The following is a 24,552-nucleotide window of genomic DNA, read 5'->3' on the forward strand; positions in this document are numbered from 1 at the left end:
TATTTAATGATTTTTTTTTTTTTTAATCCAAAGAAGTTCTCTTTCACGATTAATGAGTTGTATTCTCTGGCATCTAATGAATCAGACTTGCAATGTTCCAAATTATCACTGGTATTTTTGTTTCAGTATTACTTCCCACTCCATTCTCTTCTAACTGCTTTCAAATTCACATACATATATTTATGTATTAAACTGGAAAGTATGCCATGTTTACTCTGTGACATTGACTATACTGTGTTTTAACATATCAAACAAAATTATCATAATCACTTTCAGTTCAGCGATCAGTGACTTAAAATAACAGCAGCACAGCAAAATGAGGGTCTTCTGTGTAATCTAAGGTAGCTGTATTTTGAATAAAACACTAATTAAAGACTTCATATGATGTTATTACCTGTGACAACATGAGTCCTGTCCTCATTCCCAAAAGGGATAAACAGAGAGGAATCAGTATGTGAAGAAGTGTGCCACATTTATTCTACTCATCTTCCAAGGCACAATATGGGGAAGAAAATCCTGTGGTCCATGAGGAATAACACCCAACTTGAAAGGCAGGCTCAGGAAATAAGGTTCCCCAGGAACAAACTACTGAGCTGAACTAGAAATAGCTTTTCATGTTTTGAGAGCTGAGATATAATTATACAAATATGCTTAATGGAAAATCCCCCAATGCAAGCTTTAGGTGAAAAGAAGCTTGGATTCTTAACAAAGAGTTCTCTCAGCCTTATTTTTCTTTAAATATTGAAAAAATACTGAAAAGAGGAAAAAAACACCCTAACCAAAAGCAACTAGGGCAGGAAAGTTTTACTAAAGTAATTGTTCTTCACGTTTTCATAAAGGCACAGATATACTAATATATTTCAAGGGACCTTTTTTAATTTGCAGTGAGGAATTGTACTGCTGAACTAAGTTCCCTGAAGGTTTATCTTAGGTTCTGTAATCCTCAGTTGCTAGATCCTGTTTTGCACACACTTAAAATGTATGTTCTGTCAGAGGCTGAAACTCAGTAATGAAGTAAAATGTGTGTGCATGCATGTATACTAGCAGTCAATTAGTCAATTTTACAAACATTAAGTTGAAAGGGGTGGCATGTGCCGTAACACCAAAATCATTTACATACACTTATTCCCCCTTCTAGGGATAAAGCTTTTAAGTGTCTAAATCACTACTGAAAAGAAAATTGGGTACCCCTGAAAAAATGTTATTGCATATAAGGTAATAACAGTGTGTTTCTAAAAGTTGATAAAATACAGATTTAATTATGCAAGTTCTTATACATCAGTAACTTGCATGTGAGTAAGCTCTCTGCATAATAATGTACATACATAATATATATCGATAACACACAATTATAATTGAATGCTTGTAATTATTTTCAGGATCAAAGCCCTTATTAAAAACTCAAATTAAAGCGTCATAATGGTAGTAGTCATGATGGACTTACATGTGGATATAATGAAATTAAGCCCTGTAATAAGTGGGATGTTTTGCATATACAATTAGATAATCACAAAAGTGATCAGTGTAGGGCTGACAACTGCTAAAAGAGAAGAGATTAAATTGTGGTGATATTACTAACATTTAGTAGGCAAATAAGAAAAATAACAAAACTCAAAATCCAGTATTCCTTAGGAGATATGGTGAACGTACCAAATTTCCAAAATGATAGAAAACCTGAAGGAATGGGATGTTTGGGTCTCTCTGGGCTAATGACCTGAAACTAATCTCTGGGTAGTGACCAACATGGAGGGGCTGCACTAAGGAAGAACATCAAGTGTGCAGGCTGGCAGCCCAGCTCCTGCAGCCCTCTAGGCTAAGCTGGGCTCTCTTCTGCAAGAGGAAACCAAACAGTGCACCATGGAGGACTTCCCCTGGCTGGACTGAAACTTGCTACCTAAGACAAAGGGTTTGCTCATATTCCTTGCATTCTGCAGGTTTTTTAATTTGATGCTATACTCAAAAAATTTCACAGGTTTTACTTCAATATTGCTCAGTCAGCATTAAGATCTCTGAATAAACAGGCCTCTATGGAAACACAGGAGTGTTTATTAAAAAATATTTCCAGTGCAGAAGACTGAGACTAAGAAATATTCTCAGCTGCTGAGGTATAGAAATTCTGCAAGCAAAGCCATATACAGCCTGAATTTAATGTCACTAATCCAGAAGGCAAAAATATGTCAAAGCATTTGACATATGTGGTATCACTGACGCACCACCCTCTCTCTGTTAAGAAACTGGACTTCCATGTCCTATTTAAATCATGCTCTTCAGTAGCAGGGCTCCAAGGTGCTTACAGCGCACTAAATTTAAAGACCACTTCCGTAAAGAAGCTCCAGACACATTTCTCTGTTGTTAGGGATAAAGTAACACTTTCCAAACTATTATTTTGTTTTAACTGAGACAGCAGTGATGCCTAGTTAGTGCTTAAGGCCAAATATTCTTGTACTACTACTAGCAGCAGAATAATCACTGAACTGCTTTAAAAACAGTAAACTATTTCTAGCATTAATGTGCTCTTAAAAGGTATCTGCCATCAACAGAGACACAGGTGAAATGGCAATAGCAGAGATGTTCAGATGACATTAAAGATTTTATCTTGCTCTTGATGCTCCGAGCGGGCTGATGTCGCGGGAAGCCCGGGGCATGTCCGCAGGCATCGGAAGCCCTGGAGCTTGACCCCCAGGCTGTGGGGGTGAAAGACAGGGATGGATGACAGCACCACACAGTTCTTCCTCAGGAGATACTGAGGAACAGTAATCTGGTACTGTAAGAAGTTGCAGGAACACAGGAAGGAAACTACTCAGGCAAATACCACCAAGGACGGGGACGACTAATGTTTAGATTTTTTTTTTCTGGCTTAGCAAGGATTAATATTTGCTTTTGTGGAAAACAAAGGTTAAAGACACTTAGAGCTACCACTTGGGTATAACCAGTTTGCTTAAGAAGATTATCCATAGCAATTTGTTTTAAAAATTTAAGAATGCATTAGAACATAAACCTATAAACTGAACTAGGTCCACCAGGGAGAATTATTTCTAGACAAGAAGATACACATTCACCCAGATCTTAGGAATTTATGTTTGCTGTCTAACTCATGCTGCATTTCAAAGAGAATACACCATCAGTATTAGGAAACAAATGAAAGAACAAATGAAATGGCATCATAAAACCTACCAAAATAATTGTAAATTCCAACTCCATTTATACAACAATTTGTCAGGTGCGGAATTGCTAACATTGTGTCACAGCTGCATCCTACCAAAGGCATGGCAGGAAAGAAATGTTTAACAGTAGCAGTCTAGAAGCTTTTGTTTGGTTATGAAGTAAAGCTCTTAATCATTATTACTTAGAGAAAAACTTTAAAAGTGTATAACGGATTATTTTTGTAGTATAAAATGGCTTACTTGGTAGTTTCCCATAATAGCTCGCCCATGCATTAATTTCTTGAATTTATAGAAATGGTGTCTAGATAATTTTCCCAGGAAAATTTCCCTGTTAAATATTACTCACTCAAAACACACATTTAGTTTCTTAATAAGTGTCTTACAAAAACCTTTTTCAGATAATCCTTTCTACTGCAGAGAAACAGTTCCATAGCTAGTTACTGCTAAGGGAAGGGAAACAGACATTTTTATTTTACTCTTCACAAATGTACTGGATTTTTTTTTTTTTTTGCAGCATCAAATAAATAAATGATAAATAGATAAATAAATGTTGGGTTTTATATAAATGGTGAAAATATTGGGACTGAAATATTGTACTTATTCCCTGTCATTAACTTTTAAAGTGAAGAACTGTCCCTCAGTCAATATTCAACAGGTATGACAGCTACAGTTAAGAAGCAGAGTGCTTAAATTAGACTGCAACTATAAGAACACTAGTAGATTCAACATGAGGGCTGAGGCTACCTCAAAGAGTCCTGCATAATTGACAGTTGCATAGTTCTTTTAACTCCTATTTATCAATTTATAAAACTAAAGTCATTTTATACCATGTTTGCTATTTCTGTTGACATTTGAAATGTGCTTTGGAAGTAAAGTTCAAAGCAATTACTAGCTTTCTAGCTCAAATAATAGTAGAAAAGATAATTAAAAAAAAAATTAGAAAAAAAACAGATTAAGGAAAAAAATTAATATAACCACAGTTTTACTTTGCACATAGGGAGGGCTGGAAACATGAGGAAAAGTGGGCTCTATTTATCTGGGTATTGATGAGCATGTGTTCTGTCTGCTCAGACACACTGGCAACATTTTCCTTCACATTGTGCAGTCCAGGAAAAACTACTGAAGAGGAATTTGAGGATTAATCTTTGTGTTAATTGAGGTTATCTAGATCATGATAGAATGGTACAACTTATTAAGCAAGTTACGGTGGCAGCTATACTCATCTGTTAAAACCAAAATTAATGCATAAACAAACTTAAGTTCACTTTCTCATTGATTTTTATCCAACTGCAGTGGACTATAAAAGAGCTATCAGGGAGAGCTATCCATTAGCTGTCAGCTCAGAATGCCTTAAGAAGCAATTGCTAATCCTTCAATGATATCTCACTAAATCCTAATCTCTACAAATTGTTCTTGGAAGAAGCATTAAACTAATCATCAAACCAGGTCTTGAATGCTTCTTAAGACTTATTCAACCTGTAAACCATTAGAGATCATAAAAAGTACTAAAACTTCCAAAACCAGATAAAAGAAATAAATCAGACAGATATCGCCAGCTGCAAGTCTACACCCCCCTGTGTTTTGTGTGCTGCAAAATAAAAACAACACAAGAAAATGGACCATTATAACAATAATAGAAAAAAATCTTAACATGCTTAAAAATTAACATACTACTTTTTGTTTCAAATTTGCTTCACAAAAAAATCTATTATAAAAGGGTATAAACCATTCTTATTAAGTGATGGAGATAGTTTCAAGAAAATTTCAGTGCTTGTATCATTCCAAATAAATACTAAATAAAAAGATTTTTCTTACCTTGTTAAAATCCTGATTGTCTCACCTAGAACTGTACAAGGCACAAACACTAAAATGGGCACGGCAACACCAGTAAGAAGTCGATATAAATTAACCAGTTCTAAGACTAACATCATTTTAGAAAAGGAGAAAACAGTGATGGAGGTTGAAATAAATAGAGAATAGGGATATTAATTTCATGAAATAACTTCAAAATTATTAATATATCTCTGTCATATGTTGGTAAAGGAAACAATTCTTCTGTTTCCCAGAGCCGTAGAAGTGGTTCGCTTAAAGATTTTTACTTAGAGTTCTGGAGACAGCAGAGATCAAAATTACTGATTTCAGATAACAATCTGGAAAACTCAAAAGTTCTTCAGTTGAGACAAATACCATGTATGATGCCTAAGCAGAAATGATCAACCAAAGAGCACTGAAAACTAATGGTTAGCAAACAGAAAAACAGAGACAACCCCCCCCCCCCCCCAAAAAAAAAAAAAAAAGAAAAAAAAGCCAAACTTGAGGCAGAGGGATCATCTATTCTACCTGTGCACCTTACAAAGAACAAAAGAACTGGAGTCATACCAGACATTAGAAAAACTTTCTAAAGGTAAGGACTGCAAAAGACTAGAATAGAACTGTCTTTGTGGAAGTGAAGAAATGTTGGGATCCACAAACTGCTGTATTAAGCACAACCTCAAGTCAGACCACCTCTGAAAATAACATTTTTAGCCCACAGAAGGCAACTGAGCATGAAGAATACACAGTAAAAATATACATGCACACATACAGATTGGCTGGCAAAAATAATTTTTTAACATGCAAACTGTAGTAGACTCAAGTTTATTGAATTAATTAAACATATTACCAGCATTCTGCATTTTCAGAGATTTTGGGTAAATTGTTAAGGAAGTTTTGAAATCGCTATACTAAAGCTTACAATGTCACAGAACTCTTCACAAATCTGAAAATAATTTTTTTATTTGTGCCTACTATTTGGTGAAGATAGGCAAATAATTCCAACAGAAAAAAACAAATGGAGACTAAATCCAGATGACACTTTTAAAGCAATGACTGGTATTGAATGGGGCTGGGGGCTAGATACAAAAGGATGTACAGTAGGAGCTTTACTGGATATGACCTCTGAAAAAGCAAATGCATTCATACATACTGGAACATGCTATACAAATGCAAATTAAAAAGGATCCCAGTATAATCCTAAACAGAATACGGTGTTACCTAATATACAATAAGATGTTCTATTTTAAATATTTTGTATTGTTCTTTTAAATGTAATATTGCTTTATCTTCTCCTAAATGTTGAGAAATGTGGAGAAACGTAAAAGGCTTTTTCTTTCAAAATGGTGTTATTCTTCATTTAATTACCTGCTCAGGGGAATAAAGCCACTGCAAATTAACTGATCAAAATAAAGCTCAGTTAGTACCATATCTAAGGAATAAAATCAACCTACTGTATTTCTTAAAGTTCTTTCATAGGGCATTGAAATATTTATTTGAATCATAATTTCTGGAAATTAGCAAGAACATCAAATTCAGAGGCAGGAAGTGTCAAAAAGGTGCTAAATTATGAAAAGAAATACTCTAGGAAGTTTAAATTATTCCCTGAGAAACAGAAGAGAATCATAAAAGCCCAGAGAGCATATTTTTTAAATGAAAAAGGGACCTCCTTTAAAGTGATGGAACAGTGAAGACATCTGTCATTCAGAGTACATGCCCCCTCCACCCAAATTTATTATTATATTATAATTTCAAAGTACCAGATAGTGATCTAAAGCGAAGAAAGGTAATTTAAAGAACTACCTGGATAACTAGAAAAAATATATAACCTTTTTCTGGATTCAAGAGAGAGTCATACAGCCACAAACACAAATTTCCAATATAAAAGTACAGTAGTCGGTATATCCAAAAGAAGTTACACATAAGAAGTAGTTACAGGTGAATTAAGACAGAAATTACCCATACACTGAGGAGAGGACAGAATGATTTAGTCCTGCTATCTTAGGGATGTATTTGGTTCACATCAGACAAATCCAGCAGCTGTAAACCCAATATACCATAATGGAAAGGAAGCTCAAAAGGGGCAAGATGCAGAAAACCTTTCAAAGCATCGTTGGCATTCTCCCCGAATGAGAATCTGGTCTTCTGAAGGAAGAAACCACCAGGAAACTGATCCTTCATCAAACTGTTCTGACTGCTCCTCAGCCAACAAATCTTTTGTGTAATTGGAGTTACAGCTCTCATGTGGTCATGGGCAGGCAGAGAGACAAAAAAAAACCAACGTAGAAGTATCCATAGCCACATGTGGAGTGGCAAAGAACATGAAGGATAAGGATCAGCTTATTGGCACGGCTGAGTACATGAATTCATCTCCTTGACCACTGCGCAATGCTTAGGAAAATGCCGTGTTTATGCAGTATGTTCATACCAGGAATGTTAATTTAAGGAATCACAACACAGAATTTGGAAGATAGATCTATATTGCTATAAGAAAACATAAATTTCTGGGGGTCATTTTCAAATATTTTACCCCCACGTGTAACGGAAAATACACTTTTAATGTGTAAAGATAATAAAAAAATTAGTCACCTAAATGCAATGATCATGGGAAAACTCCAGCAGAGAGGAACTTGAGCATTGCTAAAGGTAAAAAAAGTCTTCAAACTCTTCCTCATGAAATATGGAATGACTCAGAGCAGAGTGGATAACTTGACAACTTTTTACCTGATTGATGCAAGCAAATACAGAAAATTCTACTCCACTGTGGCCACTTAAAAGATCACGGAACACGGTAAACAGGAAAATGTGATTGTGTTCTTATAGTCTATCATTTTGTTGTCTCTAGCAGCAACAGCTGCTTCTTGGAATTGCAAGAAAAGGATATCAGGCAATTAGTTTTGACTCAGTTCTCACAGAAAAACAGAAGCTGATTCAAAACATGAGTATGATGCAATTAAGTTATGACGGGGGGATGACAAGGAAGACAACAGCCATTACAGAGAATTGGTAAAGCTTTTCAAAATACTTGGGAAATTTGAAAAAAGAAAAATGAAGGAAATTAAATGGAAGGAGGAAGATCTGAGAACATAAAATGTAAGAATTTCAAATAAGACTGTCATCTAATCCAGGAGGGTATGGAATTCCTCCTCTCCCTGAGAGCAAGAGAACACAGCAGGGGAAGACAGCAAGGTAAATAACAATAAATCCTTTCCAAAATAATAATCTAGCCCAAGCATATTATTCAGGAAACTAAGAGAATTTTAAAAGCTATTAGGTAAAGGCAATAAATAAAGTATTTAAGTGTGTCAGTCACAGGAAGGCTATGAAAGAAATGTTCTACTAAAAGACAAGGCATCAATTATGGATACTGCAGCTAAAATAAATTACTTCTGTTCATTGATCTTTACCACAGAATAAGATGGGGAAACATCTCCTACAAACTTTAAACTGACAGTAGGAACCACTTATAGAGAAAATGAAGCACTTACATAAAAGAAGCATCATGGAAAGATTCTAGAAGATTACTTTCTAAAGCTCATTGCAAATTCCAGGTCGTTTGCCAAAAAATAAAATATAATCCAATAAAAAAAACCCTAAAACCAGAACAAACGGATAATCAGGAACAGATGTCAAACTATAACTTTGACTCTCACAAACAAAGGTGGGCCAAGATATTCCAAATATTTTTCTCTCCAGAGTTTCATAAGATTTTTTTTTAGACTAGAAAAGACCCATAAGAATTAAGCAAGTTTTGAATACAGTCAAGTTATTCTCTGCTTAACAGGAAGCAAGTATTGAATTTATGTTTTGCAGTTGCCTACGTCAGTATTTTTTACTCCAATAGAGCAAGTGGCAGAGAAATGAAAACTGAGATGAGATAGATGGAACTGGGCAAGAAACAAGCAGGACACAATGCCATCACTGGACTTCCACATAACTACAACAGGTATTCTGAATTTAGAGTACTTTTTTATTAGAGTACTTTTACTATTTTAAAAGACAGGGCTGTCCATCACAATAAATTTTTTGGAAAAACAGCATTTTGGATTAAATAATGCTAAAATCAAAATAGGAATGTTGTGAGCACCATTATCGTGAACACAAACTTTGGGGACTACTCTCTGTTCGCTGAGACACGTGGCAGCTTTTCAACAGGGTTCAGGGGTGGAGGAACACAGTACACTGAGGTGATGATGACAACAATAAAATGTTCATTCAACACAGTGCAGAGGCAGCAGGGTCAAAACAACAGGTTTGGTTGGCTAGGAAATCTTTCTGTTCAGCAAATTGAAAAGATCCACTGAAATGGCCCGTGACATGCAGAATCCTTTCTCTAGCTCATATTACTTTTCTCTTTGGTAGTACCACCCCATTCCAGGAGAATCCCTGGGAGAAATACTACAGCATCCTGCTGGAGAACACAATAGGAATTGTTCCCAGACTGTATCACCTGACTGTGGGCACAATGTATCATCCTGGGGCAATTTCCTTTTTAGCTCTTCAATAATTCACCTACTGGCAGTAGCATTACCATAATAAATTAGGCCTAAGAGAGAGGACACTACATATTCACAATACATGCAGTTCCACTGGCTTTTCCAATCTCCTCAGCTTCTAAATCTGTTCTTCTCATTTCCTTTCAGCATAAGACCTCTGCTCCTACCTCCACTGTCCTGTTCTCTCTGGGTATTTCTGGAAGAGCTTAACTGCACAGTAACAATGGAAAAATCAGCACAGAACACTGAAAACAGTATTTGCAATTCCACTGCATGAGTAAAGCACAGGTAGTACAGCATATATATCAGAAAAATGAAATGAGGAAAGACAGCTTCTGTTAGGTTTATTATGTACATATTCTCCAAATAATATATCATTTTGGAATAACTGTTACATGTCCCTATTTAAAAGATTCTACAGAAGCCATCAATGAAATTTCAATATAGTTATTACATTCTATGCTTTGAGAAGCAAATACAGCAGAATACATAGAAGAAGGAATATATCAGACTTCGTGCCTATGGTAAGTTGAAGCCCAAGCTACAGTTGATTTTTAAAATGTGGAGTACCAAACCCCTCCTTTGATCATATCTTGATTTCATGTAAAAACTCCAAATATACCATGTGAATTTCTTTTTGTTTCAGGTGTGTTTACGAAATCAGCTAAAAATCACACTTTCTTTAATGTAGTTCACAGTGACTCCACACAGCAGTTACAGAATCAACTGCTTATCTCTATGAGAAGTCAAGTCATTTGGTGGAGTTCCACGTGGTTTACAGAAAAAATGTACCTGGGACTTTGGAGAATTGTGGATTTTTTTTTCTTTTTCTGAACTGTTTAATAAAGAGTTTGAGATTTCTACACTTTTTAACGTAAATCTTTATTAAGCAATGACCTTGAAACCTCTGGAAGTTCAGTTCTTATACAACTGTTTCAATCTGAAGCTGCCAAACTGTACGACTTCACTTTCTGAAGAACAGACACTTCCTGTATGGAGACTTCAGAAAGGAAATTCTCACTATCCATGACTCTTATATGAACTTCACAAAAAAAGTACTAGATGCAAGTGGGATTCTTTGGGCCACGTGGAGCCTACTTAAATTAGCCATTTGTTTCATACAAAACTTCAGGTCAAAACAGTCACTGAGGAAGCCTTTGATTCTCCAGGACTGGTGCAGTGGTTGTTTAGATTACAAGTGCTGTCTTAACTTACCTAACGGGCAAATATTATCTTATTTCAACAACTTCTCTCACACAATTTTTTGTTTTTTTCAAGACCTGATGTCTACACTGCAGCTTTCTTTACAAATTACAAACTTCACTAACAAAGCTGCACTTGCAGATCCCCAAGAAAATTCCAAGGCAAGGCAACCACTTCAACCTGAGATTCCCACAAAAATCATTTTGTGTCTCCTGATGCTTACCTGACTACCATCTGAACACTTTGTCACATTATCACAACTGAAACACGAGGGAAGGGGGCATACCAATTTGAAAAATTTAACTTTCACATTATTTTTAAAGCAAAGCTACCTGAAAGTACAAACTGGTTTCGTGTTTTGATATTCTTGTAATGAGATTACAATACAACTGTTACAAATAAAGATTGACAGAACCACTGAGAGTCATGCAGAATGTAAAAACACTGTCAAAAGCCTTCTACACAGATACTAGCCCACCATTCATTAAAAGGGCCTTCTAGTTGGGCATAACTGTTTCAGACTGAGAGAGTTTAACTCTCCCATGTGAGGCCATTTGCAGAGCTTCCACTGACTTCAGCAGTCAGCTACCTGTAGGCAGCCCCAAGACTGCCTGGGGAACAGATATCCCACCTTGGGGGATGCACACCACATATTCTGGTCATAAAAAGGATGCCAATCTCATTGTTAATATCACAGATCTATTCATTTATTACTCCTCCTTGTTTTCAATCCATTTCATTATTCTATTTGCAACTAAAATACTCCCAGCTCTCCCTTCAAAACAGCAGACTGTGCCACTTAATGGCAATTAAATGTCTTAAAGGCATTAAAAAGGTTATTACCAAAACATGCCATTCAAGCACCAGTATAAATCATTTCACATAATGAAATTCATTTGAAATTCATAATGAGTGAGCCTTCCATATGAACATCTGTGTTGGGGTCATACATCTGGGTGTTAATACAATATTTATCTTCAGTAATAACTAATGATACTAAACCTTTCTTCATAATACTAAGACAATCTGAATATATGAGCATTTTAAGATGATAAACAGTTTCTTGCCCACCGTTAGTAAGTTTCTCTGATACAGACATTGTTTTTAAACCCCTAACAGCTGGATACATAAACAAATAAAAGAACACTTAACAAGCTTTACACTTACCTATTTACACCTGAAAGCTAAGCATATCAGTTCAAGTTATGAAAAACATTTTCAGCTAATTTAAAGAAAAAAAAAAACAACTCAAACTTTGTTGATGTTGGAATCCTATTATTGAAAGGAGGTTGGACAGTGACAAATTCTATGCCTTCATCAAAGAGACACAGAAAAATCATTTGCCCATTTTTCTCCAATTGTATTGGTAAATCTACAATACCTCTGCAATAAAACTTGTCTCATTCTCCACCTGAGATCCCCTCTAATAAATGCATTTTTATTGATAGATTCTTTTTTCTTAAGAGATCAGCATAGTTACACTTTGTAGAAGTCAACTATGAGCAAATGCAGAACAACAGACTAGGCTAAGCAAGTCGCTCCTTTGTAACTGTTTATTTTAAACGTTAGCTAGAGCCCACTTATTCTCACTTACCTCATTGGGTTTGGATTTGGCTTAGGATCCCACCTACTCAGAGAGCATTTTGACTCTATCTATAGAAGACTACACCATACTGAAAGTGTTTCTTCCTTTTGATGTGAGATATGGCAACAATAACACTTTGGTTCTAAAATATAACAAGACAGCAATATAAAACATAGTAGTTACTAAAATTCCCAGTGACAAGTGATTACAAAGTTAAGCTAAAAAGATTTAAATAGGGTTGTCATAATGGCAGGTTTTGGCCTAATGAGTGTCCCAAATTCAAACCTGATTCAATTCTGCAGGACAAAAATAAAGAATTACGAAGCAGAGTAACTGGCGTGTTAGGGTGTCTCACAGACAGCCCTGCCCTCCTGTCAGATACACCCCTGTCATCTGGGGACAGATCTTGGTTATATTTGAAGAGACACTTTAAAATCAGCCCCCCCCCCAAAAAAAAAAAAATAAAAAAAGTTTCTGTCCCTTCCTCTTTAGTATTAAAATCCAATAGATTTCACTGTCAGAGAATTATTGAAAATGATCAGACACACAAACAACAGAACAATCAAGGACATCAGGTACTTTCTGAAATTTAAAACAAGACCCATGAAGTATATTTTCTTATTAATTCTTGATTATTCATTAAAGCACACCTCATTTCTTACCTGTACCTCTTCACCATGCATTTATTTCACAAATAAGACACCCTGAGCTTGAGGAAAAGAAATGACCACTCTTGGCCTCCCAACTTCCAGTAACCAATAGGCTCTGATCTGTTACTTTCATTGAGGTTTTAACAACTTTTTGGGATGAATAGCAGACTACTAAGCAAGCTGAAATAGTGAAGAAGAAGTCATTCTATAGCAGTTGACTATTGTAACACCTCAACACTGCTCAAGTCAAACATTTTTTTAATATGTAATGTAAGAAGTCATTATACAAAGTAATGAACAAAGATGTGAAATAATGTTGACTCTCATGATACTGCATTTGGGATTCTGTGTTTGTTGAGGGTTTTTTACATCAACTTGTTTTCCATAATTACTACTGAAATTGCCTATCACATATATTTAATATCCTCCTAATTCGTTTATTTATGTGTTTTTATTATCCCCACCTTCATTTATGCAGAGCTGAACTTAGCAGCTTTTAATTACCTCTTTGCCAGTGAAGAGTTCGACCAAAATCTGGTGATAATTAGAAGAAATTCATTATGTTTGGACTCTAAATTCTTTAAGAAGCTTTAATTAAGAGTTCTCATGTAAGACATTCAATCTAGTGCCTGTCTGTGGTCTATCCTGCTTCTTGCTGTGTTTTTTACAGAACTGCTGAGCAGCCTACAGCTTCCTCTCGGTTATACATGAGATGAGTTCCTCAGATTCTAATTCTATTTCATGACACAAAACCAGCAAATTTATCTTTAAGTGATATTTGTTAAGAAAAAAGTCCAAGGGTCTATGCTATCGTATAGGTTGCGTTCATAAACAGGATTACAAATGTGAAAAAAACATTAAGAGAGTGTTAGAATTTTAAGGGAGGGTTGAAAAATAATCTCTAATTAAATAATTCAAATGTAATGTGTCTAATTAATTAGATATAATCTTACAGTATCTTCTTAAAAGCATTTTAAAAAATAAGCTCCGTAGTAAACCCACACTGCTTTTAAGCAGACAAATGTACAAATAAAACATCTCACAAGATCTCACAGCATCCTCACTGTAGGACTCTACCACCATCATCTCTTTATAGTAAGGAATTTTATCTCAAGCCTTCTCCAATATACCTTATTTTCTAGGTATAGGTACATCACTGACGAGTCAGGAGCACTGTAAAAATCAGAGATAAAGTTATTTCGATTATTACCATGTTTCCAAAATATGCACTGCAAACAAACTGTGAATGAGGAGCTCAGTGTCTCCTCAGTATGTGTGTGTTTAGTTCATCTTTATAGATCCACCTTCCAGCAGTGAAGCCGTGGCTGGCTACAAATCCCCTATATCTGCAAAGGTAACACAGGACAGCTTTTGTATGTAAATACAAGGTGTAATCAAGCCTTGTAGTGTACCCAATTACTGAAATTCGGTAGATGCAAGTGATCTCTTCAACCTTATAAAATAACAATTACAGTATCAGACCCTTCTTTCCTCCCCTCTTCAGTGTATCACACACTAGCACAACTTCATATATTCAGATTAAATCCAGCCATCCAAGACCTAAAACCTGAAAGAATTCCCTATTGCAGGCAGATACTTCTAAAACCAATTTAAAATATTAAGTTACTTTCTTGCTTTTCATTTAAGACTAAGTAAGCCTCTGTAATGAATGTGCTCCAGATATGAAAAGGTATTAGAGACACTTATTTCCCTCTCTGCTTTTGTAGAGAACAAGGCAGGACAGTTAATGCTGACAGAGGCAAGGCAAAGGTTGTGTCTTCCCAGATCAGACCAGAGCGTGCTGAAGAGCTCCTTGTGCACAAGTGCAGGACCGGTACAGCTCCTGCCGTCACCTCCGCTGACCGCCCGCCACCCTTCTTCTCTAAGGCAAGGTGACAGCAGTCACCAAGTGGCAAATGTTCACCCTCCCCAGTACAAATGAGACTGTAAGTATCCTGTGAACATTGCATTTTCTCTGTTGTTTTTAAAATTAAGAGCATCGAGGTCATCATCTTCACAGCTCAGAAGGTAATCAGTTGAGGTAAAAGTACAGAGCAGTTTTAGTAGAAAGAGCCTGTGTGCACTATGAAAACATGCTGCAGAAACAGTTTAGTAGCAGACTGCATCATTTCTACATTACTTTGAGATAATCAGTGAATTTGAAAGTGTGTATGCTATAAACTGAAAACCAGCATCAATAATTGCTTTCGACTGTTAGATAGCATAATTTATAAACTGTTAGTTTGCAACCTGTATTTTTCTAACATTTTTGATTGATGAAAACTAATTACAATCAACTTCGAGACACTGAGATACAGCTCATAAATAAGCAGCTGACCCTGTGAAATGTATAGTACCCTCTATTAGCGTAAGTTATAAAATAAAGACTGAAATCTAAAATCAAAAGATACCCAATCTGCTGAAGGAAAAAGTCATTGCTGTATGTATTTATGCATAGCATTTTAGTTTTCTAGTTATTATTAAAAAAAAAGAAATTGAGGGGATTGAACTTTCAACACTATGGCCATTACGTAGCTGGGCCAGATTTCAGGCTAATGTGGTTTAGCTACTTATGAAATAATTACAAAAGTACCTCTACCCTTCTAAATCAGGAGCACTGACACTCATCAGAATAATCCGCTCAGTTAAGTTCCTGTATCCACTGCCCACTGAATCCTGGCAGTGCAAAGTCTGGCAGGAAAACCACTGTACCCTTTCAGTGCAGCATATCTCTGGGTTTCAAACAAAGATCCTGCTTCTGTTCTGTAAACTCACCGACAGACTGAACAAGAAAAACAATCTCCTCTCCACACAGCACTACTCTTAACAAAAACAATAACAAAGCACACCCCTTTGGAAGACAATTACTAGATTTTTTGTAGTAAGTACTATATAATCAATTCCAAGTCAAAACTTCTGGGATAGCTTAGCACTATTCTAATGATAACCTGCTAACCACTTTTACTGTAATTCACCAGGAGAGAGGAAACAAAGGTTCACTAAATCTTTTTTAATATTTAACAGTATTACCCAGCCACTGAGAAGGCCAGATAGCTACAACTCTCAGCCACTCTGAGCACACTACTGGAAATGCTATTTTACTATGCACTGAATTGGGAGACATAAGTAAACATTAGCATTTGCACAGTGCAGCACAATTCTGTAGTTAGCAACACTTTTTGGTACAAGTATTTTGTATTTGTTAAAATTCTGATTACATTTAGAAGCAGCATAGCAACTGCAGGCTAGATTGCATGTTTTCTACCTTCCTTGTCAACTACTTCAGAAAAAAACAACTTGTCACTGCAGTAAAAACAGACCACCGACACCCTTTCAAGAGAATAAACACATCTTATCTCAATTCTTGCTTTACAAGTTCTGACATCAGTGCGAATAATCAGATCTGCAAAAGAGGCTATTTGCTATTAATACTAATTTAATGATTTGTTGTTACGCAGTGCTATAGCCCCTCTATCTGGTAACAGCCAGCAATCAAGGCTCAGTTCCTGCTGAACTAGTGACTTGAAACTTTAACAGCAATGATGCTGTGAAATGAACAATGTGAAGATAATTTCATAGTCTTGGTTTCAGAAAATTACTAGATCTTAAAATACATATTCCCCATCTCCAGTGTTTTAGAAAACATTTTCTATCTATAAGGTTCAGGAAAAAGTCAGTTTTGGCATCTATCTAGCTGAGAATACAGAGAAAAACTGTAGAAACCCAGAAGTATTTTCAAAAATAATAAAAAAAAACCAGGTAAGGAAATAATTTAAAACAAATGTTTAAAAAGATTCACGACCCACGTGTATTGTGACAATCTATAACTAAGCAACTACAGTCCCCCAGAACACAAAGATTTTACTACAGACTTTATTTCAGGCAAAGAGTAAACAGAACAGTACTATATTTTTCAAGGAAGTGCTAAGAACATAAGCAAGGTAGAAAACACATGCAAAAGAAAATGCACTAATGGAAACTCAGTTCTAATAAGCACATTTAAATAATGTTGGCAGCTTTTAAAAACTTGATGCACATTTACTTACACGGGTATGTTTTGTAAGCACTCACACTGCAATCTAAGGCAGAGTAACAGATATAATCACACAGATGTTCACATAAATTAGCCCTGATTCTGCAGATGCATAACTCCACAAACGAGAAAATGCATCACTCGCACACCCTAAGCTGGGCCTGTATGTTTGCAAAAATTGGCCATATAGCAATTTCATTATAAAAAATGGAAGACTGTAAACCACGTAATTCAGCACAACTTCTACACAGAATACTATCAGGATATGTTTTTCTCAATTCTTTGCTAACCCAGTTACAAAATGCTTCAGTGAAAGATCTGAATTTTCATAGAAAATAAAATATTAATTCATTTTTCTACAAAGAGCACCTACTACGTTGTCAATATAGATGCATTGCTAATGTACCTTTTTCCTATGAGTGCAAAGTACAAGTGGGGGGCAAGGATGGGGCACAACTGTAGGGCCCTTAGAATTGCCAAGCTATTAAATAATTTTAAAAGAAAAGGAAAAGCCATAAACCCAAAAACTAACAAAAGATGCTAAAGTAAAAAGAGGAGAGAGACTTTGCAAGTTGCTGGATTTATTTCACAAGGACTAAAGCATGAATTTCTTCAGGTATTCCAGACCAAAGTTTCACTCTATCTTTTTATCCAGTTATGTTTTTCTTGGACAGCAAGCCTCTCCCATTCTACCTGAGTTTTTCCCAAAGGCTTAATTCTTGCAGAAATACCAAAAAAAAAACACATTAAAGGAAAAAAATAAATCAATTTGGACATAGAAATCAGTTTCTCAACATGATATGAATTATCTTTGAAGCTGAATAGTTTGTCTCCTATAGCCAGCAGTTAATAGATCCACAAAAGAGAAAAAAAAAATGGAATCAAGAGTAATGTGTTGTAAAAAAAGACCTGAAAGTCACAGAATCCTCCTATTTCCATGCTACACAAGAAACTCAGCTTTGGAAATGCAAAATACTACTCTTGGAGGATGGAAAAGATGAAATATTGGAAGAATTATTTTATCTGTATTTTGAATATTACTAGGGTAATATTGAGTATACTGAAACAAAGTTTCAGAAACAAACATTTAAACAGTTAGAAATAAGCATTTAGTTAATGTATTTCTCCCTACTATCTCCAAGTTTCACCAGGAAGAGTCGATCCAATTAGGTATTTCTTCCGTGAAAAGGACACGGAAATTTATAAATGCAGTTGCTACTTTAATTTTCCTCGTGGCTGCTTTATTCATTTTTTCTTCCTCTTGAATGCATTCTACCAGAGGGCCCCAGAAACCTGTGTGATAGAAAGTAAAAACCCACTCAGAAAGCACTTGCCCACCCATGTGCATTTACTTTCTCTGTATTACCCAGGAGCCTTCTGAATGTTCTTCCTCTCTCTTGTCCAGGTCAGAAGTGCCCTTGCTCTGCCCTCACAGGGAGCTACTTTCCTCCACTGAAGATGTACTTTACTCAGTAGAGTGGCTTGAGATTAGGTAAGAAGGGGAAGGTAAAAGTAGGAAAGCGGGTTTATAAACTATCCACCTTGGAAATTCAGTCCTAAGCAATGAAAAAACACAGCCCCAGTTTTGATCTGAAGCGCAGCCGCCTCATTCTGAACAACAGTTCTAACTCTCACCATATCAATCCAAGAATTAAGTCCCTCAGAGGAAGGAAACCCTTCCATAATGTAAAGCATTTAATTGTTTTTCCTACTCTTGTGATGCAAAATAATAATTAAAAAGTATCTGTGCTTAATAGCAACAGTGATAACAAATCCCTTCCACACAGAAGAACCTGAGACTTCCAAATTAAAAAAGATGCACTTCAACTTAGCATTCTAGTAGCCACCAGTCTAAGGAGCTACTATGAAACCACCAGGCTTCTTTTCTGAACTACACTGCAAGGACAAGCACCAGAACCAAAGCAGCCATCTTGTTTAGCAAAGACTGCTCCTGGAGTTACTACAGGCTTTGAAGTCCCAAAAAGTGGCACACTGCAAATACACAAACACATGTTTCTGTTTTGTGTGTGCACACACACGTGCACAGTCAAATTGGAGTACTGCAAAGCTGTTCAAACCAAAAAGAAGCTCAAAAAGAAACCACCAGGCTCAGAAAAAAACAAAAGTGACCAACTCGTCCCATAAGATTTTACCAGGTACTTTTCCTTGTGCTGTTTGTTTCTGTACAAGTCACAACAGAAATCAGCAAAAGCAAACACCAGTATGTTATAGGTACTTCTGAAAGCCACATGGGCTATAAAATTTAAAGATACAGTCAAGGTCAAATCCATGGCAATCCATGTATTTACTGGGCTTTGCAGGAGGTTTCAAAGAAATGAGTCAGATGATAAATGTACTGCAACACTAGACACAATACTGTAGATAGAGACAGGTCTTTTGCTTTAATTTTTAATTTCCATTTTCTGTGGGTTTAGACATTACTTCTGTGGGGTTGACATTACTTTAGCATAAGGCTTTGCAATGAATCAATACTTTAATTTAATAATGGTATTCTGTTGTCAACATATAATATATCACATAATGTCTTTGTATAGATGTAAAAAACTTATGCCAAATAAAATGTAAGGCTTTGCTTTTAGCAGTGATCACAGGTTAAATCAATGAGAAACCATACAGTTCCCAAAAGAAGTTTCTTCAGGGTTAAAAATCAGCATGGAATAATTTCATCCATATCCCTTCCACTCATCATGCCAGTGCTATGAAAGTTTCCTAGGTCATAGGATTTCAATGAATACTTTAATAAAAGCAACAGAGGTAAAATATATCCAAATAGAATCAACGTACATATCTGAGTGGGACTTACTTGAATATTCCACTTTTCTATGAATTCAGTGATAACTGCACTAGTCCCTAACTAGAAAGAAGATTATAAATGGAAAATGGAATTAAGTCCAGTGTCATCCAACTTAATTGAAACAGATGAAGCAAGTTATAGCTGTAAAATGTGAAAAAATAAAATACAATTACAATAATTTTCATTTCAGTGGAGTGGCTACAATTCCGTATCTGTTATTTTTATCTTGACGGTAGTCTTCCTGTTGACAAGTATTTAAGATGGGAAACACAAATCTAATCATTTCTGTGGTATGCTGACAGAAGGTATGTGAACAGCAAGTAAGTGGAAATAAGAAGCCAGTGCTCCTAAAACTCCCAGTTGTTTGCCTCAGTATTTTTTTTTCAATTCAGCAGCTTCTGAAATACTTAAAATTGATACATAACTGGCATATTAATCTTAGTTAATGCTAAAGGCACGTGCTTTCCAGTCACGTGTGCTCCCCTCGATTTCAATGACAGCTCATGATCATAATGCGAAGTGTTCGCAGATACGTGTCATTCGTTGGCAGAACGCTTTAGGGCTCTGGGAAGAGTAGGTCTGGTTTTACTACGGTTTGGCACCTCCCACAACACCCTCCAGTTGGTGAAAACCCCGCAGTTCCATCTAAGTGTCATCCTTAATGTGAAAAAGATATTTGAGTCAGTGCAAAATAAAACAAACAGCTTTTACCAAAATGTCAGTGCTGGTAGCTGTGCATCTGCCAGATGCTTGTTACTTGAACCCATGCCGTGCATAACAAACAGTCAGAGACATGACTAGGACAAACGGCTGGACCAGAAAATCTTTAGCAGGAAATCAAAGCATACTCAGGATGAAGTCTGGACTCCAAAAAAGGCTGCAATTGGACTTCACAAGATTTATTGATTAGAGTGTTCTGTAACATCTCTTTTCTTGGTTACCATGCATTAGTTGAGTCCCACCTGCCTGACCTCAGTTCTGTGCATTAGCCTTTGGTCATATGAACACGAGAGAAACCACAGTGCTATTTCATAGCTGAATTCACACAGGAATCTTTATAAGTCCAGTATCTCAATTTAAAGATAATAACATTACTGAAGGACCCAGAATACCATGAAAAATGCATATTGGAAAAATCAGGGCATGACTTTTTAAAAATTAAACCAATGGCTTGACAAAAATAAAACCTCACTGGTATATTCCAGTCAGTTGGTTGATTTTTCTGATCTACAGGCTGGCCTACCCTTCTAAATCAGTGATTAACTTTTATGCTGAGCACTGGATGAAGAGGCTAATGCTGAAAAGCCATAAGTCTTATATGATCATGGAAAACACATGCAGGCACAAGATACAGAGTGAGATTTGATGAGTAAGTGGCTTTTGCTTAGTCAGAACCTGAAGGATCTTCATCAAGAACTTTCAAAACAGCTAACAGATAGCTTGACTTTGAGTGAAACACAACCAAGAATTATTGTCATTATGCACACCCACAAAAAAGAGAGATTTCACAACATCTCCTCAGATGAATACACACACAGAGAAAAGGCTTTACCAACATTCATTCAGGTGGGCAATCATACAGCTTTCTGGAGAAATAACTCCTGATTTGCCTTCCATTTTCCTAAATCCTATTTTGAGCCCATTTAACATGTTAAAACAATTAAATAAACTGCAACACAAATCAGTATAAATACAAGCAGCTGCTTCTTTTCTTAAAAGCTGTGAAATGTTAAATAACCTATGACTCCTGCCCACATATGTGCCTTGCCAAGCCAGGGGATCACACAAGGGCGTGCATTATTTTGAAAGCTGGGGCATGAGATTCATCATGTCCGATTTTGTATTCACATGGTACAACAGGATCCATGACTTTCATTTCAATAGCAGCTGGAGCAACGGGCACAGAAGGAACATGCAGCTCAACCTGGGAAATTAGGATGAATTTGATTTAAAAAATTCCCTTTCTTACTAAGAGCTGTTAGTGGCAGATGCAGATACTTGCTTTGGGGTCACACCATGTCAGCAGTTCACAGCAAAAAGATTGCATTTCTCCTCTCTCTCCCCTCCAGTGGATACTGCAGCCTCAAAGAATTTTACATGTATCCTCAGAGATGCTTATATGTATCTGGAGAGTACAGCTGTAGGCTTTAAAAAAATGTCCACATGCCCTACAAATTCAAATCCTTTTTTATGTAATCTATTTAATCTTCCATTAATGATAATCTCTGCTATCAATGTGCCCAAACAGGGTCAATTTCTGCTGGATTTGCAGTTCTTGCATTTCCATCCTATAACTGAGCTCCATTTAATGAAGGGAAACACCCTGCTGTAAAAGGTATTAGCAGTCTCCCTAAAACAAAAAATAGTTAGGAGGCTCTGCAACTGCCAGGAACATTTCAAGATTGTGGTTTTTCGTCTTCCTTGGTGTGTCTGCCATGGAGGAGAGTCCTGCCAGCTGAATATTATTTATTAATCAGGATATTCCTGCCTTCTAGACTTTGTAAGGAGACAGCATAGAAGAGCAGAAATTAATGTGGATTTCTCTTACATACCCAAAGAGAGAGAAAGAGGAGAAAGTAAGAAATTGCAAGTGAGCACTTAAACCGTGACAGAACCCACCTGGCAAGCCCAGCCACACGCACACAGGTCACAGCAGCTTGAAGCACCACGTAACATATCTGGTTCACACAAGGATTGAAAACAGAGACACAGGTCGAAAATCTAGCTTCCTTTGCTGTTTTGCTCCTAAGAAGTGCCCTATACAGCTCCCTACTCCTCAGTGAAATGGGTTGGGTTCAGCTCCACAAAAGATTTTCCTTCTGGTAACTTCTGACTTCCATAGGTTGTACCTACAGACCAAGCAGGCTCAGACACACCTGCAAGGGATGCTTCTGTCAATTACCGTAGCAGACACAGGAGAAACGAGTTACTGCCTTGTTTGCTCTTCTGATTCAGTGATAGTTTTATTCGTAATCATTCCCAGCCATCCGCCACCTGCACACCCACCCACACATTCATATCCAATTTGCTGTTCTTCTCCCGATTTTGTCAATTCACAAGATCAGCTCGCTCTGCCTATACTCTCTGCCCTAGTGCTAATCAGCAAATAGATTTAACAGACAAAATAAAGTTCAAATTAGTTGCTAACAAAATCCTCCAGCAGAATAGCCATACATTAGCACGCAAAAGGGGAACGCTAGGCTGTAGAAGTGATCAGGTGGTAGCATTCAGTTGAACTGATGTTCCTAGCAGCAGCAACTAAGAGTTAATGGAGGACACCCGGCTTTTCATTTCCTCCACTGCATCCAAGAAAAAGCAGAAGATTACTATAACACAGTATAATTGAGCACTTTACTAAATAGCACCACACAGAAGTTCTTCTGGCAATGATTGCATTTGTCCTAAGTAACCTTTATGAGAAGCTGAAAGTTGATACACAGAGACAAAATGAATTTTCGGATTTAACCCGAATCCTTAAGTTTGTGCTCGGGAGGGCGGAAAGAACCAGCCACCAAGCATCAATCGGAGAACTAGCCCCCTCCTCTGCTTAAAAAAAAAATAGTCAGTTACGGCAAGACGGTGCTGAGGCTACACACGGGAGCCGGCAAAGCGCTGGGCTGCGTCTGCATATCCGCGGGGTGCCCTGGGCTCCTTCCTGGCGGAGCTGGAGGCAGCTCCTTCAGAAGCCGGGCGCTGGGACGGAGGGAGCATCCCTGCGGAGCCCGCTCTCCTCTATTTCAAGGGAGACGAGTGTGCGGGAAACCAAACTCACCAGCAGACAAGCACATGCACAACCCACTCCGCACCTCCCGAGGACCACTCTCCCCACTGCCCCTTCTGGGTCTGTCATCAACGATCCCTCTCGCTCAGATACTTCCCAGCATCTCCTAAATACCTTTCGCAGACCAGCCTGGAAGGGAAAAGGGGGGGAATCTGCATCTTTCCTAAAAACCACAAGAAAAACCAGTCACCTCAAATGGCTGCTCCTGCCTCAACATCCATCACAAAAGCAGGGAACTTGCCGGGGGAGTGGGGGCGCAAGCGGGGGAGGGAAAAAGAAGCGCAAACTTCGCAGCTCTCCGGCCTCCCTCCCGCAGGGCAGCAACCGCACGGGAGCGACACGGCAGCCGCGCCCGACCAGCGCCTCGCCCCGGACCGACCCGACCCCGCCGCCGCTCGGCCGACACCGGGTCCGGACGGGGCGACGCGCGCTCCGGGCGGCCCGAGGGCGCGGGCGGGCGGCATCACTTACGGGTTTTGGGGGTCGTGCTGGCCTCCGGCGTGGTGGTGGTCGACTCCTGGAAGGGAGACAAGGTCCAGGACGGCGCCGAGTCGTGGACGTAGATCTTGTAGGAGGAGGTAGCGTGTGCCGCAGTGGGCCAGGCGGGCAGCGGCGGGGTGCTGGGGGCGGCGGGCGGTGGCCGGGCGCCGCGGCCGGGGGTGCCGGGGGGGCTGCTGGCGGGCGGCGCCGTGGGCGCAGACGTGGTTGTGCGTGGTACCCCTCTTCATCGGCTTCATCGGTCTGGGGCTCAGCCTCATGCTGCTCAAGTGGATCGTGGTGGGCTCCGTCAAGGAGTACGTCCCCACCGAGCTGATGGACGCCAAGGGCGTGGGGCAGGACCCCTTCTTCCTTTCCAAGCCCACCGCTCCCCCCCGCGGCGCGGAGACCACCGCCGCGGCCACGCCGCGGCCGCCCAGCCGTGTCAGCCCCCGCCTCACCACCATGAGCCGGGCGCCCCCGCGGCCCCCCGGCACCCGCGGCCCGGCTCGGGGCGGCCCGCGGCCCACGGCACC

The 24,552-nt window shown here is 38.2% G+C and overlaps 1 protein-coding gene across 1 annotated transcript in view; it reads right to left on the reverse strand.

Annotated features, from left to right (window-relative positions):
• Positions 1–24,483, reverse strand: part of NRG3 (neuregulin 3) — a 362,476-nt gene extending 337,993 nt beyond the window's left edge. The window contains exons 1-2 of the mRNA XM_027649690.1: positions 24,338–24,483; positions 24,011–24,261 (exon numbers count right to left, since the gene is read on the reverse strand). Of these exons, the coding sequence (XP_027505491.1) occupies positions 24,011–24,261; positions 24,338–24,483 (397 nt within the window). The remainder of the gene's footprint in view (positions 1–24,010; positions 24,262–24,337) is intronic.
• Between the last annotated feature and the right edge of the window lie 69 nt (positions 24,484–24,552).

Source organism: Corapipo altera, unplaced genomic scaffold, assembly GCF_003945725.1.
Source record: "Corapipo altera isolate COAL_440 unplaced genomic scaffold, ASM394572v1 53, whole genome shotgun sequence".
In the NCBI taxonomy this organism is placed as follows: Eukaryota; Metazoa; Chordata; class Aves; order Passeriformes; family Pipridae; genus Corapipo; species Corapipo altera.